The sequence below is a fragment of the Chionomys nivalis genome, chromosome 11 (assembly GCF_950005125.1).
Source record: "Chionomys nivalis chromosome 11, mChiNiv1.1, whole genome shotgun sequence".
In the NCBI taxonomy this organism is placed as follows: Eukaryota; Metazoa; Chordata; class Mammalia; order Rodentia; family Cricetidae; genus Chionomys; species Chionomys nivalis.
Window position 1 is genome coordinate 61,549,538 of NC_080096.1, and position 12,492 is coordinate 61,562,029.

At 40.0% G+C, this 12,492-nt stretch overlaps 1 protein-coding gene across 2 annotated transcripts in view; it reads right to left on the minus strand.

Moving 5' to 3' along the window:
- Ccdc171 (coiled-coil domain containing 171) overlaps window positions 1-12,492 on the minus strand; it is a 339,088-nt gene that overhangs the window by 310,348 nt on the left and 16,248 nt on the right. For both annotated transcript variants that reach the window (XM_057784865.1, XM_057784864.1), the window contains exons 4-5: window positions 8,729-8,919; window positions 4,685-4,816 (exon numbers count right to left, since the gene is read on the minus strand). In XM_057784865.1, the coding sequence (XP_057640848.1) occupies window positions 4,685-4,816; window positions 8,729-8,919 (323 nt within the window). The remainder of the gene's footprint in view (window positions 1-4,684; window positions 4,817-8,728; window positions 8,920-12,492) is intronic.

Here is a 12,492-nt window from a genome sequence, read left to right on the forward strand (position 1 = left end):
CAGAAATGGTTTTTGACAAAACATGGCATCTATTTATGATAAAAAGCTCCAAAGTGGGCCAGTGAATGGATCCACAAGTAATAGGACTTCCCACCAAGTGTAAAGGTCCAAGTTTGACTGGAGAATCTCTACAGTACAGGGGTTTGACTCATTCAAGTTGTGCTCTCTCTCTCTCTCTCTCTCTCTCTCTCTCTCTCTCTCTCTCTCTCACACACACACACACACACACACACACACAAAATCAATAAATGTTAAAATTTTTTTCTTTGTTTAAACAAGCACTAAAGAAACTGGATATAGAAGGAATATATACCAATATAATAAAAGTTGTATATGACAAATCTATTGTTAACATTATACTAAATCAAATCAAACTCAGAGGATTTCCGCCAAAATTAAGAACAATAATTTTATTTAATATGCTATTAGAAGTCTTAGCTACATAAATAGAAGAGAAGCAAATGAAAGGAATACAGTCCCAGCCTCCTTATTTGTAGATTGTATGATTCTATTCATCATAAAAACTACACCATGGTGGTACATGCATGCCTTTAATTCCAGAATTCTGGAAGCAGAAGATAAGATCTCTGTAAATTCAAGAGCAACCTGAGTTAAAAGTATGAAGAAAAATACAAACTATAACTGCCTTAAGGTACTAGCACATCCATATAGTTACACACAGCAGCAAGGAAATACAATCAGCCTAGAAGTGATCAACTGATGATTAGATAATGAGACTGCGGTACATATACACAAAGTTTACTCCGCAGTTAAAAAAAAGATAATTATAAATTATAAAACCTGTACGAAAATGGATGGAATTGGAAATATTGTATTAATTCAGGTAACCTGGACTTAAAAAGACAAACAGCGGACAGGCAGTGGTAGAGCACACCTTTAATCCCAGTACTTAGAAGGCAGAGACAGGTGGATCTCTGTGAGTTAAAGTCCAGCCTGGGCTACAGAGCAAGTTCCAGAACAGGTTCCAAAGCTACACAGAGAAAACCTGTCTTAAAAAACAAACAAACAAACAAAAAAGACAAACAACAACGTTAACAATCTTCTCTCACATACAGCCTTAGCTTCCGATTGTTAGATATGTGGAGGTGTACAGAGGCCCGGGAACTAGGAAAACCCACAAGAGGAGGAAAACGGGAGACGCCAGTGGAGTACAGAACACACGTGACATGAAAGGGGAGAGAAACACTGAGGGTGGAAAGGTTTAAGCAATGGGTCAGGAAACTGGGGGGAGGGTGGAGAGCCAACCAAAACTAAATATGTATAAAAGAATCTGCTACTTTGTGAACTTATTACAAAATAATTTAAATGGGGGAGGAGTGTTGAAGGGAGGCACCCTGTATGGGTGGATAAAGCCACTCTCCAAGCCACAGTTATTAAACGAAAATTGCAGAGTCAGCGGCTGGCTACCTCCCTACAAGTTGTTGGCCAGGGACACTGAAGTCCCCAAAACAATACTGGCTCTTGCCACTAGTACTGGTTACCCACCAGAACTACATGTGTGCTGGATAGTTGTACATCAACTTGACACAAGCTATTGTCATCAGAGAGGAAGGAGCCTCAACTGAGAAAGTTCCTCCATAAGACGGCTGCATGCAAGCCTATAGGGCACTTTCTTAATTAGTGACTGATGGGAAGGGCCCAGCTCATCGAGGGCAGTACCACCCCTAGGCTGTTGGTCCTAGATTCTATAAGAAAGCAGGGTGATCAAGCCAGTAAGCAGCACCCCTCCAGGTTTCTGCCCTGTTTTGAGTTCCTGCACTAGCTTCCTTCAATGATGAACTATAATGAACTAAATAAGCCTCTTCCCTTTCTAACTTGCCTTTTGGTCACGGTGTTTCATTGCAGCAATGGGAACATTAACTACAAAAGCATAAGACAACTAGTCCTGAAGACACCACATGCTTTGCAGGTTATAGAAAAATCAAGTTGAAGCTGAGCTAGAAGCTTCCTCCCTGGTAGCTACTGCCTATAGTGCCCAAAGGCACCACTTCAAACTGCTGGAGGAGAGGTGTCAACAATGGTCTTTCTCAGATTCAGACCCTTCATACTATATGGCCAGGTTGCCAGGCAAAATATGCCCATTGGTACAATAATGGCATGACTTTTTATAAAGGTCATCAACCACTTTCTGATTGGATTTGAAGCCTGTTCCACAGGAAAGAACTCACATCTGGTATTGTAAATCTTGTTCAGAGACAATGGGTAGAAAGAACACAAGCACTAATGGGTGTAGAAAGGAGGCCACTAGTTTGTTCCTGGCTTCTTAGCCCCAAAATAATCACACAGAAACTGTATTAATTAAATCACTGCTTGGCCCATTAGCTCTAAGTTCTTATTGGCTAACTCTTACATATTAATTTAACCCATTTCTATTAATCTGTGTATCACCACATGGCTGTGGCTTGCCAGCTAAAGTTCTGATGTCTGTCTCCAACAGGGCTATGTGGCCTCTCTCTGACTCCGCCTTCTCTCTCTCAGCATTCAGCTTAAATTTCCCCACCTAGCTCTGTTCCCCTATAGCTCTGCTATAAGCCCAAAGTAGTTCCTTTATTTATCAATGGTAATTATAGCACACAGAGGGAAATCCCACATCAAATGGGGAAACTACAGCGGTTATATGGCTAAATACACAATATGCCTGTCAAACTTCCTACTATAAAGGACACCTGAGTCATCGTCTTCTTCTTCTTCTTCTTCTTCTTCTTCTTCTTCTTCTTCTTCTTCTTCTTCTTCTTCTTCTTCTTCTTCTTCCTCCTCCTCCTCCTCCTCCTCCTCCTCCTCCTCCTCCTCCTCCTCCTCCTCCTCCTCCTCCTCCCAGCTATCCTGGAACTAGTTCTGTAGACCAGGCTGGCTTCAAACTTACAGAGACAACCTGCCTCTGCCTTCTGAATGCTGGGATTAAAGGCATGCACCACCATTGTCTGGCCCGTATAACTATTTCTATTTTCAATTTAACTCTGTCATGAATTTTTCAAGATAGGGGTGTGTGTGTGTGTCTGTGTCTGTGTGTGTCTGTGTGTGTGTGTGTGTGTAAAAACATAACTGATAGTAAAGTGTAAAATGTAATATGAAGCACCACAGCTTCAGAACAGCCATTCTAACTGTATATAAATTCACTGGCACGTATAAGCTTTGGGTCTGGCTCATCTCACTGGATGGTGTTTGTTTGTTTGGTTTTGGAAACAGGGTTTCTCGGTTAGCCCTGGCCATCCTGGAGATCAGGCTGGCCTTGAACTCAGATATTTTTTTAAGTTGAAAGCTCTTTATGATAAAATTTTAGTAATCAAAAAATTCCTTTCTCAATATTTATGTTTACAACTGAGTGTAATTATGCATGTCTTTAATCCCAGCACTTAGGAGGCAGAGGCAGGACAGCCAAACAGTGAGTTCCAGGACAGCCAGAGTTACATAATATAGCAAGACCTGGCCTCAAAACAAAATAAAATAAAACAAAACACCCTAAATATTTACATTTATGCCCATAGATTAAATCCTTCAAAAAGAAAAAGAACAAGTGACTGTCAAGTGCTCAGCCCTAAGTGGAACTTATCACCCACTCCAAGGTGCATGGAACACGAAGAGAGAAAGAACATAAGCCCTGGCAGACTGAGGAGGGCTGTGGAACTGTCCTCCAGGCTACCACAGCCTTCACACTCTCAAGTTTCAGCAGCTGTCCTTACTTGTACAAGACCTGCGCAAGATTTCACCTGTGAGCAAACTGACATGGAGAGGGGAAGAGGCTCTTGAGGCCACACCCATCCCTAAGAATTTTAGGCAGTTAGTGGATGCTAGGAGGAGGTCCTGGTGAGGACCCACCCCTCTCTAAGCATCTATAGGCAGTTCATGGTTGTAGGGGAAGAATAGACATTGTCTTCTGTGGTATAGCCACTGCTGAGCTGCCCACACTCCTGCACTAATCCCCATCCATGCTCCTGTGGGCAACCCCCAAAAAAACAGGAAAGTAGAAAGGGAACTGTTGGGAAGAAGAAATGGATGAGAAGTAAAGGGGAGCAACGAGGGTAATAAGAATGCAGATGATCAAATACACTATACTCATGTATGAAAATGTCATAATAACAAGCCCATTACTGATCCAGCCATGGTGCAAGCCTTTAATCCTAGCACTTGAAAGGTGGAGCCAGATGGATCTCTGAGTTTGAGGTCAGCCTGGCCTACAAAGAGAGTTCCAGGACAGCCAGGACTATTACACACAGAAATCCTGTCTCGAAACCGCTCCCCCCAAAAATTATTTTGTATGCTTAATATATCCTAATAAAAGTATATTTTTAAAAAACACCTACTTTTGGTAAGCATGATGCCTCATGCTGAAAATCCCAGCACTCAGGAGGTGGACACAGGAGAACCAGGAGAAATTCAGGAATAACAAGAGATATACAACAAGTTTAAGTCCAGCTTGGTCTACATGAGACCCTATCTCAAAACTAAGGACCCTGCAATGAAGCTATCCAGCTGTAATAATCATGATCCCTATTTGCAACAGCTTCCCTACTGTCATGTCACTACAAGTGAAACATGGCCTTCCAGAAATCAAAGATTTAGAATTATTTTTCACCTGAGGGAGCTAGTAAATTATCCTATTAATAAAATTTTAGTATCATAAGCATCAAAAACACATTTTAGAGACTAATTATTTTTAAAATACCTGTACTATAAGCTGTAACTCTCTTCGTTCTGCTTCCCACTGTTCTGCTTGTAATCTAAAGTCTTCCAATGCAGTCTCCCTGATGTGAGACTCCATCTCATTCTTCTCTTGCTGATGCTTTTCCAGCGCTTCCTTTACGTGAATAAAATCTTACTTTACTATTACATCAATAAAGGTTACCTTTTATCTTTTAAACCTAGTTTAAATGTATAAGGGGCTCTCCCTTTTAACAGGCTGTTAAAAAACTCTTAATCTGTGTTAAAATCTTGGGGTTGGCATGCTTAGCATGCCTCAAGACCTGGATTCAATCCCCAGTTTGCAACACCAGGCATGGTGGTACATACCTATAATCTCAGGGTTTGGGAGGTGGAGGAGGAATAATCAGAAGTTCATAGTAATCCTTGTCTATACTGAGAATTCAAAGCCAGCCAAGGACTGGCTCTCAAAAATTAATAATTCATGCTTAAAATCTTAATAAAACTATCACCTTGATTATCAAAATATAAATCTGAAATAAATAAATTCAACATGAGGGGTTGGGACAAAATGAAAAAAAAAATGAATTCCAGTTAGTATGGACATGTTTACCTGTGAATAAATTGTATTATCCCTCATAACAAAGAGTCAATAATGTGACCAGTGCTTATTGTGGAAAATGAAAATAACTCTAAGGGGTTGAGACTGGGGTTCTTTCAGCAAGTATAAATCAAAATATATCTTTCTATCAAAACTGTATTATCCCTAAAATTTATATGAAAATCTGTTTTTTTTTTCAAAAAAAGTATAAAGGGTATTGTTCAATAAGTCAGAGTAAGAATATTCCTAAATGATGCCAGGTCATAGTGGCACACACCTTTAATCCCAGCACTTGGGAATCAGAGGCAGGCAGATCTCTTAAGAGTTCGAGGCCAACCAGGTGGTGGTGGCGCATACCTTTAATCCCAGCACTCGGGAGGCAGAGGCAGGTGATCTCAGTGAGTTCAAGGCCAGCCTGGTCTACAAGAACTAGTTCCAGAAAAGCCACAAAATCTACAGAGAAATCTTGTCTCAAAAATAAATAAATAAATAAATAAATAAATAAATAAATAAATAGTTCGAGGCCAGCCTGATCTGCAGAGCCAGTTCCAGAATAGCCACCACTACACAAAGAAACCTTGTCTCAACCCCCCCTCAAAAAAAAAAGAATATTTCTAAAACTTAAAACTTTGAAAATATAAATTCTCAGTTCAGACTATAACTAATTTCTAGTTCTACAGATAAAGAGTAGTTTCAAAGGCTTTTCCTTTTTAATTTTCCTAAGTATACTACATTTTTTTTAAATTATTTATTTATTATGTATACAATATTCTGTCTGCATGTATGCCTGAAGGCCAGAAGAGGGCACCAGACCTCATTACAGATGGTTGTGAGCCACCATGTGGTTGCTGGGAATTGAACTCAGGACCTTTGGAAGAGCAGACAATGCTCTTAACCGCTGAGCCATCTCTCCAGCCCCCAAGTATACTACATTTATGAGATCTAATTAGGTCCAAATCCTTAATAAAAAAAATACAGGTTTCTGTGAAGATCAATTTTCTAGTCTACAGGTTGAGGAGAAAAGGTCTAGGTTTCTACGAGGAAAAAGGGGCCTGTCCACAAGGATCTGATTTATACATATTACCTCTTAACTTTCACCAGCAGAAAGCCTCAAGAGCCTGAGGCTTCCCGACCCCTAGGACCAAAAAGTGACTCCTATTCAACCCCAAACTCCTCTATCCATCTCAGTGTGAGGGAGCTCAAACACAACAGACTAAACTCAAAGCAGAGATATACAAAGTAGTGGAAAAGATCATACCAGATTTCATACCTTAAAGAGAAAGCTAATTGATGCAATGAATGCTGCCACCATCAACCCTTCTTTCTTCCTAGTGTGACATTTTATTCAGGCAAAATAACACATGTCCACCTAAGGACTCACAGACTGAGCACACCGACACATCCATCATTCAAACACCAGGACATAGCAATGCAGTGGTTACCAAGAAACAAGCCAGGATTATTGACAGGGAGAAAAATAAATCAGTTGACACTGTCTGGGGACACTTAGGACAAAACTTTGTTTGTTTGTTTGTTTTTGTTTTGTTTTTTTGGTTTCTCAAGACAAGGTTTTGCTGTAACTTTGGAGCCTATCCTGGAACTAGTTCTTGTACTCCAGGCTGGCCTTGAACTCACAGACATCTGCCTGCCTCTGCCTCCTGAGTCCTGGGATTAAAGGCATGCACCACTACCACCCGGCCAAAACTTTTACATTTACTAAATGTTGTGGTAAAATAATTTTTTAGTGAAAATCCAATAAAAGGAGCAAGAAAAGCCTGAGTGAGTGTATGTTGTCTGACACAGGCACAGCCGTCTCAGGGACCAATGCCTATCCCAGGTGAGGCTCAGAAGGATGGCAAAGCCTTCCATGGGTACAAGTGCCATGTTGACAGTGTGTACAGAAAACTTCCACCATAGCTTTCTCCCCAGATGTGTATGACCTAAGACTGCTCTCCTGCAGAGACTGCGCCTGTGAAGATGGGCTAACCCTGCCTTCCTGATTGCCTCCACATTTATCCACATGCAGTAACCCCACCTCCTTGTTTAGCTGCAATAAGTACACTGAGCTTCCAGGATGCTGGGGCTTCTCCATCAGAGGGCCCAGAAAACCCAATACCAGCTTTTCTGTGTCCTTGGGTCTTCCCTTTCTTAATTCTCATACCTCCCCAGTCAGATCAAGTTCCTGAGACCATGCAAGAATGCAACAGCACATAAAAATAATGGATACTTGAGGTAACTATGGAGCATTTTTATATTTTTCTTTTCTTTTTTAAAAAGTTTAAACTATTATACCAGAATGTGGTGGTGCACGCCTTTAATTCCAGCATTTAGGAGGCAGAGGCAGATGATCTCTACGAGTTTGAAGCCATTCTGGTCTACAGAGTGAGTTCCAGGACAGCCAGGGCTACACAGAGAAACCCTGTCTTGGGGGAAGAAAAAAATTAAAGAGCTACTTCAAAATCATGGCACATATATTCAATTCAATATCTACTGTCTAAGTTGCTTGTCAACTTAAACCCCAGCCCACTTGTACTGTAGGGAGTGTAAAAAAAACGGGGGGGGGGGGACCAAAACTAATATAGTCTTAGTAAAAACTAAATGTTTTATATTTCATTATTCATCATAGACTGTGCTCTACATAAGGCATTATAAAACACATAATTTTCTGTATTTATTTCATATTCAAACTGAAGTTTAGAACCCACTTTTATTTTGTTTTGGTTTCTGGAGACAGGGTTTCTCTTTGTAGCCCTGGCTGTCCTGGAACTTGCTCTGTAGTCCAGGCTGGCCTCAAATTCACAGACCTCAAGCGCCACCACCACCCAACTAGAAGCAACATTTTTTTTTTTAAATATTTATTATGTATACAATATTCTGTGTGTATGCCTGCTGGCCAGAAGAAGGCACCAGACCTCATTACAGATGGTTGTGAGCCACCATGTGGTTGCTGTGGGAATTGAACTCAGGACCTTTGGAAGAGCAGGCAATGCTCTTAACCTCTGAGCCATCTCTCCAGCCCTAGAAGCGACATTTTTTAAATCTACATTTTAATGTTGATAGAAGAAAAAGGGTATGTTTCTTAATTGTCACAGTATTCCAAAGAAACAGTGGCTGCTCTCCTTTTGGCTATCATTGTTACCTTTTGTTTAATTTCTGTTGTTTCTGCCATTTATTTGTGATGTGGATCAAACCCAAGGCCTCAGACAGTTGAGACAAGAACTTACCAGGATCAGAGATCTCAAATGCTTTTCACAAAATAAACAGTATACATCTTAAAACAATGCTGAAGCACAACCCAGGAGATCTGTGAAAACGCCTCTAAAAGGGAGGGAGGGAGGGAGGGAGGGAGGGAGGGAGGGAGGGAGGGAGGGAGGGAGGGAGTCCAAGGGTAGTCTGATGTACTATCCACCTCAGTGGGTTGCGGTGGGTATTATACAGAGAAACTTTCACTTAGGTGAAGTATTTTACCTGTAGAGTTTTTTGTAGCCTGTTCTTTTCCTGCATAAGTAACTCGTATTCTTGATTGCAATTTTGAATTATATTGTCTCTTTCCTCCAAATCATGTTCAAATTTTCTGCATTCTTCTTTCCATTTCTCTTGGGAAGTCTGAAATGTTCTCTCAATTTCATTTACCTTTCCTTGAAGTTCTGAATTCTGAGCTATTAAAAATGATAGAATTAATATATTTATAACCACAAATTAATTCATTAAGAGTCTAAGAAGAACCTAGACAAATATTTCTCCCTTCAGCAAACTCTAGAAAAAGCCACAGTCGCTGTAGTGCTATACTGATTTTTCACTCTCTTCCTGCCCTCAGATGGAAGTGATTTTGCTATGAGTCAATATGGCAGGGTCTTAAAGGCATGCTCATGTTGCCTAGCGCTTTTTCCTCTTTTCAAAAAAAAAAAAAAAATCTGGCTGAGTGTAGTGGTGCATGTCTTTAATCCCAGCACTCTAGAAGCAGAGGCAGGCAGATTTCTTAAGTTGGAGCCCAGTCTGATCTACAGAGTAAGTTCCAGGACAGCCAGGGCTATATAGAGACCCTGTCTCAAAAAAAAAAAAAAAAAAAAAAAAAAAAAAGAAAGAGAGAGAGAGAGAGAGAAAGAAAGAAAGAAAAACTTAAAGACAGACATATATACATATGTGTATATGTTTGTATATATATATACACACATGTATATGCACATATATGTGTGTGTCTGTGTGTACATATATATGTGTGTGTGTGAATCTGGAACTAGAAATATCTCAGTGGGTGAAATCCTTTGTGCAGTGATTTTTGTGTGATTCCCAGATTCTACAATGGAAGAAAAGAATAAACTTTGGAAAGGTTATCCTCTGACCTCCCCATGTACCCCATTGCACATGTGTGCGCGTGCACACACACACACACTTCTATGCAATAATACATTTTTTAAAAGAAAACAAACTAAATGTGTGTTTTTTTCCTTTTTTGAACAAGGCCCTAACTAGGACGGTCTTGTTGTGTATATGTGCACTTGTGTATGTATGAGTGTGTGGTATATAATAGCACTGCGAAGGCCAGGACCAGATGTCAGCTGTCGTGCTCTACCACTCTCCATCATGTTTCTCTACAACAGGGCCTCTCACTAAGCCTCGGCTAGACTGCAGTCAGTTGGCAAACCTAACCGGTCCTCCTGGCCCTGCCCCTCACCGCGCTGGAGCTGACTTTATTTACAGCATGATCCTCAGGATCATGTGTATGTGTATGTGTGGCCATGGCTGACTTTCTATGTCAGTTCTGGGTATCTGAACTCCAGCCTTCATGCTTAAGTAATAAGGGCTTTTACTGAGCCATCCCTCCAGCCCCATACTGATCTTTTAAAAGATCTTGACCCTGTCTCAAAAATCCAAAAAAAAAAAAAATCTTGACATTGCTGGGTGGTAGTGGCGCATACTTTTAAGCCCAGCACTGCACTCAGGAGGCGGAGACAGGCGGACCTCTGTGAGTTTGAGGCCAAGAGTTACAAGAGCTAGTTCCAGGACAGTCTCCAAAGCTACAGAGAAACCCAATCTCAAAAAAAAATAAAAAAATAAAATAAAAATTTAAAAAAAAATTTAAAAAATGACATTTAGAGCTATTTTTTTCTAAGTTTTTTTTATTTATGAGTTTTCTGTCAGCATGTCTATACATCACATGTGTCTGAAGCCCTTGGAGGTTAGAAGAAGACATCAGATTCCCTCTAATTGGATTTATATATAATTGGGAACCAAATCTGGGTTCTCTATAAGAACCAACTAACTCCTGATCAAATCTCTCCAATTCCCTGACCACAGCAGAAATGAAAACACTTCCTCATTAAGTTTTAGTGGAGATAAAATGAAGTACTTTATAAATATACATGTTAGACAAAAATGCTAATTATATTAGTAGCATGAATTTTAAAATTCTATTTCTTTCTGTTTTGCATGAATCATATAAAAGATGGAAAACTCAAAACTGTAAAATAAATATATAGAAGTGCTTCCATAGCACCTTTCCATGGTGCAGCAGTCAGTGTTTCGAAGTCTGACACTTGGCACTCTACAGTCAGCCTACTTCGTTCCTACTTCTTTCAACGCTTTAAAATCTTGCTCTGAAACTTTACGCTGCTTCCTGGGCCTTCGGTGGTGACATTCAGTGGTGTGTTCAGTCTGGCAATTCACACCCTGTAGTCAGCAGGTGTGACCTCAGCGACCGTCAACCGTCAACCGGCCTTCTCTTCCACCACCATCTCTATGATCCATTATTTGGAATGTCCTTAATTTTCTCACCTCTTCTCTATTTTCCACTCTGCCTTCTGCACATTAATTACTAGGAATTTCTTTCATTTTCATCTCAAATAATTCTCCTAATGCTTTTCGTTTCTACTTCATTTTTTAATTTTTAAGTTTTTCCCTTTTTGTAGCTCCTGATTCTTTATGGAATATATGCTCTTTATTTATTTGTTTATTTATTTAATTTTTTCAGATTTTTTTTTATTTTTTATTGCTATTTATTGAGTTCTACATTTTTCTCTGCTCCCCTCCCTGCCTCTCCCCTCTCCATTACAACCCTCCCCCAAGGTCCCCATGTTCCCAATTTACTCAGGAGATCTTCTCTTTTTATACTTTCTACCTCCCATGTAAATTATATCTATGTAAGTCTCTCTTAGTGTCCTCACTGTTGTCTAAATTCTCTGGGATTACGGTTTGTAGGTTGGCTTTCTTTGCTTTATGTTTAAAAAACACCTAGGAGTAAGTACATGTGATAATTGTCTTTCTGTGTCTGGGTTACCTCAATCAAAATAATGTTTTCTAGCTCCATCCATTTTCCCGCAAAATTCAAGATGTCATTATTTTTTTCTGTTGTGTAGTACCCCATTGTGTAAATGTACCACATTTTCGTTATCCATTCTTTCGTCGAGGGGCATTTAGGTTGTTTCCAGGTTCTAGCTATGACAAACAAAGCTGCTATGAACATAGTTGAGCACATGTCCTTGTGGTATGATTGAGCATCCTTTGGATATATACCCAAAAGTGGTATTACTGGGTCTTAAGGAAGGTTGTTTCCTAATTTTCTGAGAAATCACCACACTGACATCCAAAGGAGTTGCATTCCCACCAGCAGTGCAGAAGTGTTCCCTTTTCAACCTCTCCAGCATAAGTTGTCATCAGTGTTTTTGATCTTGGCCATTCTTACAGGTGTAAGATAGAATCTCAGAGTTGTTTTGATTTGTATTTCTCTGATGACTAAGGATGTTGAACATTTCCTTAAGTGTCTTTGAGACATTTTAGATTCCTCTGTTGAGAGTTCTCTGTTTACGTCTGTACTCCATTTTTTATTGGATTGTGTGATCTTTTGGTGTCCAATTACTTGAGTTCTTTGTATATTTTGGAGATCAGACCTCTGTCTGATTTGAGGTTGGTGAAGATCTTTTCCCATTCTGTAGGCTGTCATTTTGTCTTGCTGACCGTGCCCTTTGCTTTACGGAAGCTTTTCAGTTTCAGGAGGTCCCATTTCTTAATTGTTTCAGTGTCTGTACTGCTGGGGTTATATTTAGGAAGTGGTACCCTGTACCAATGCATTCAAGTGTATTTCCCAATTTCTCTTCTATAAGGTTCTGTGTGGCTGGCTTTATATTGAGGTCTTTGATCCATTTGGACTTGAGCTTAGTGCATGGTGATAGATATGGGTCTATTTTCATTCTTCTACATGTTGATATTCAGTTATGCCAGCACCATTTGTTAAA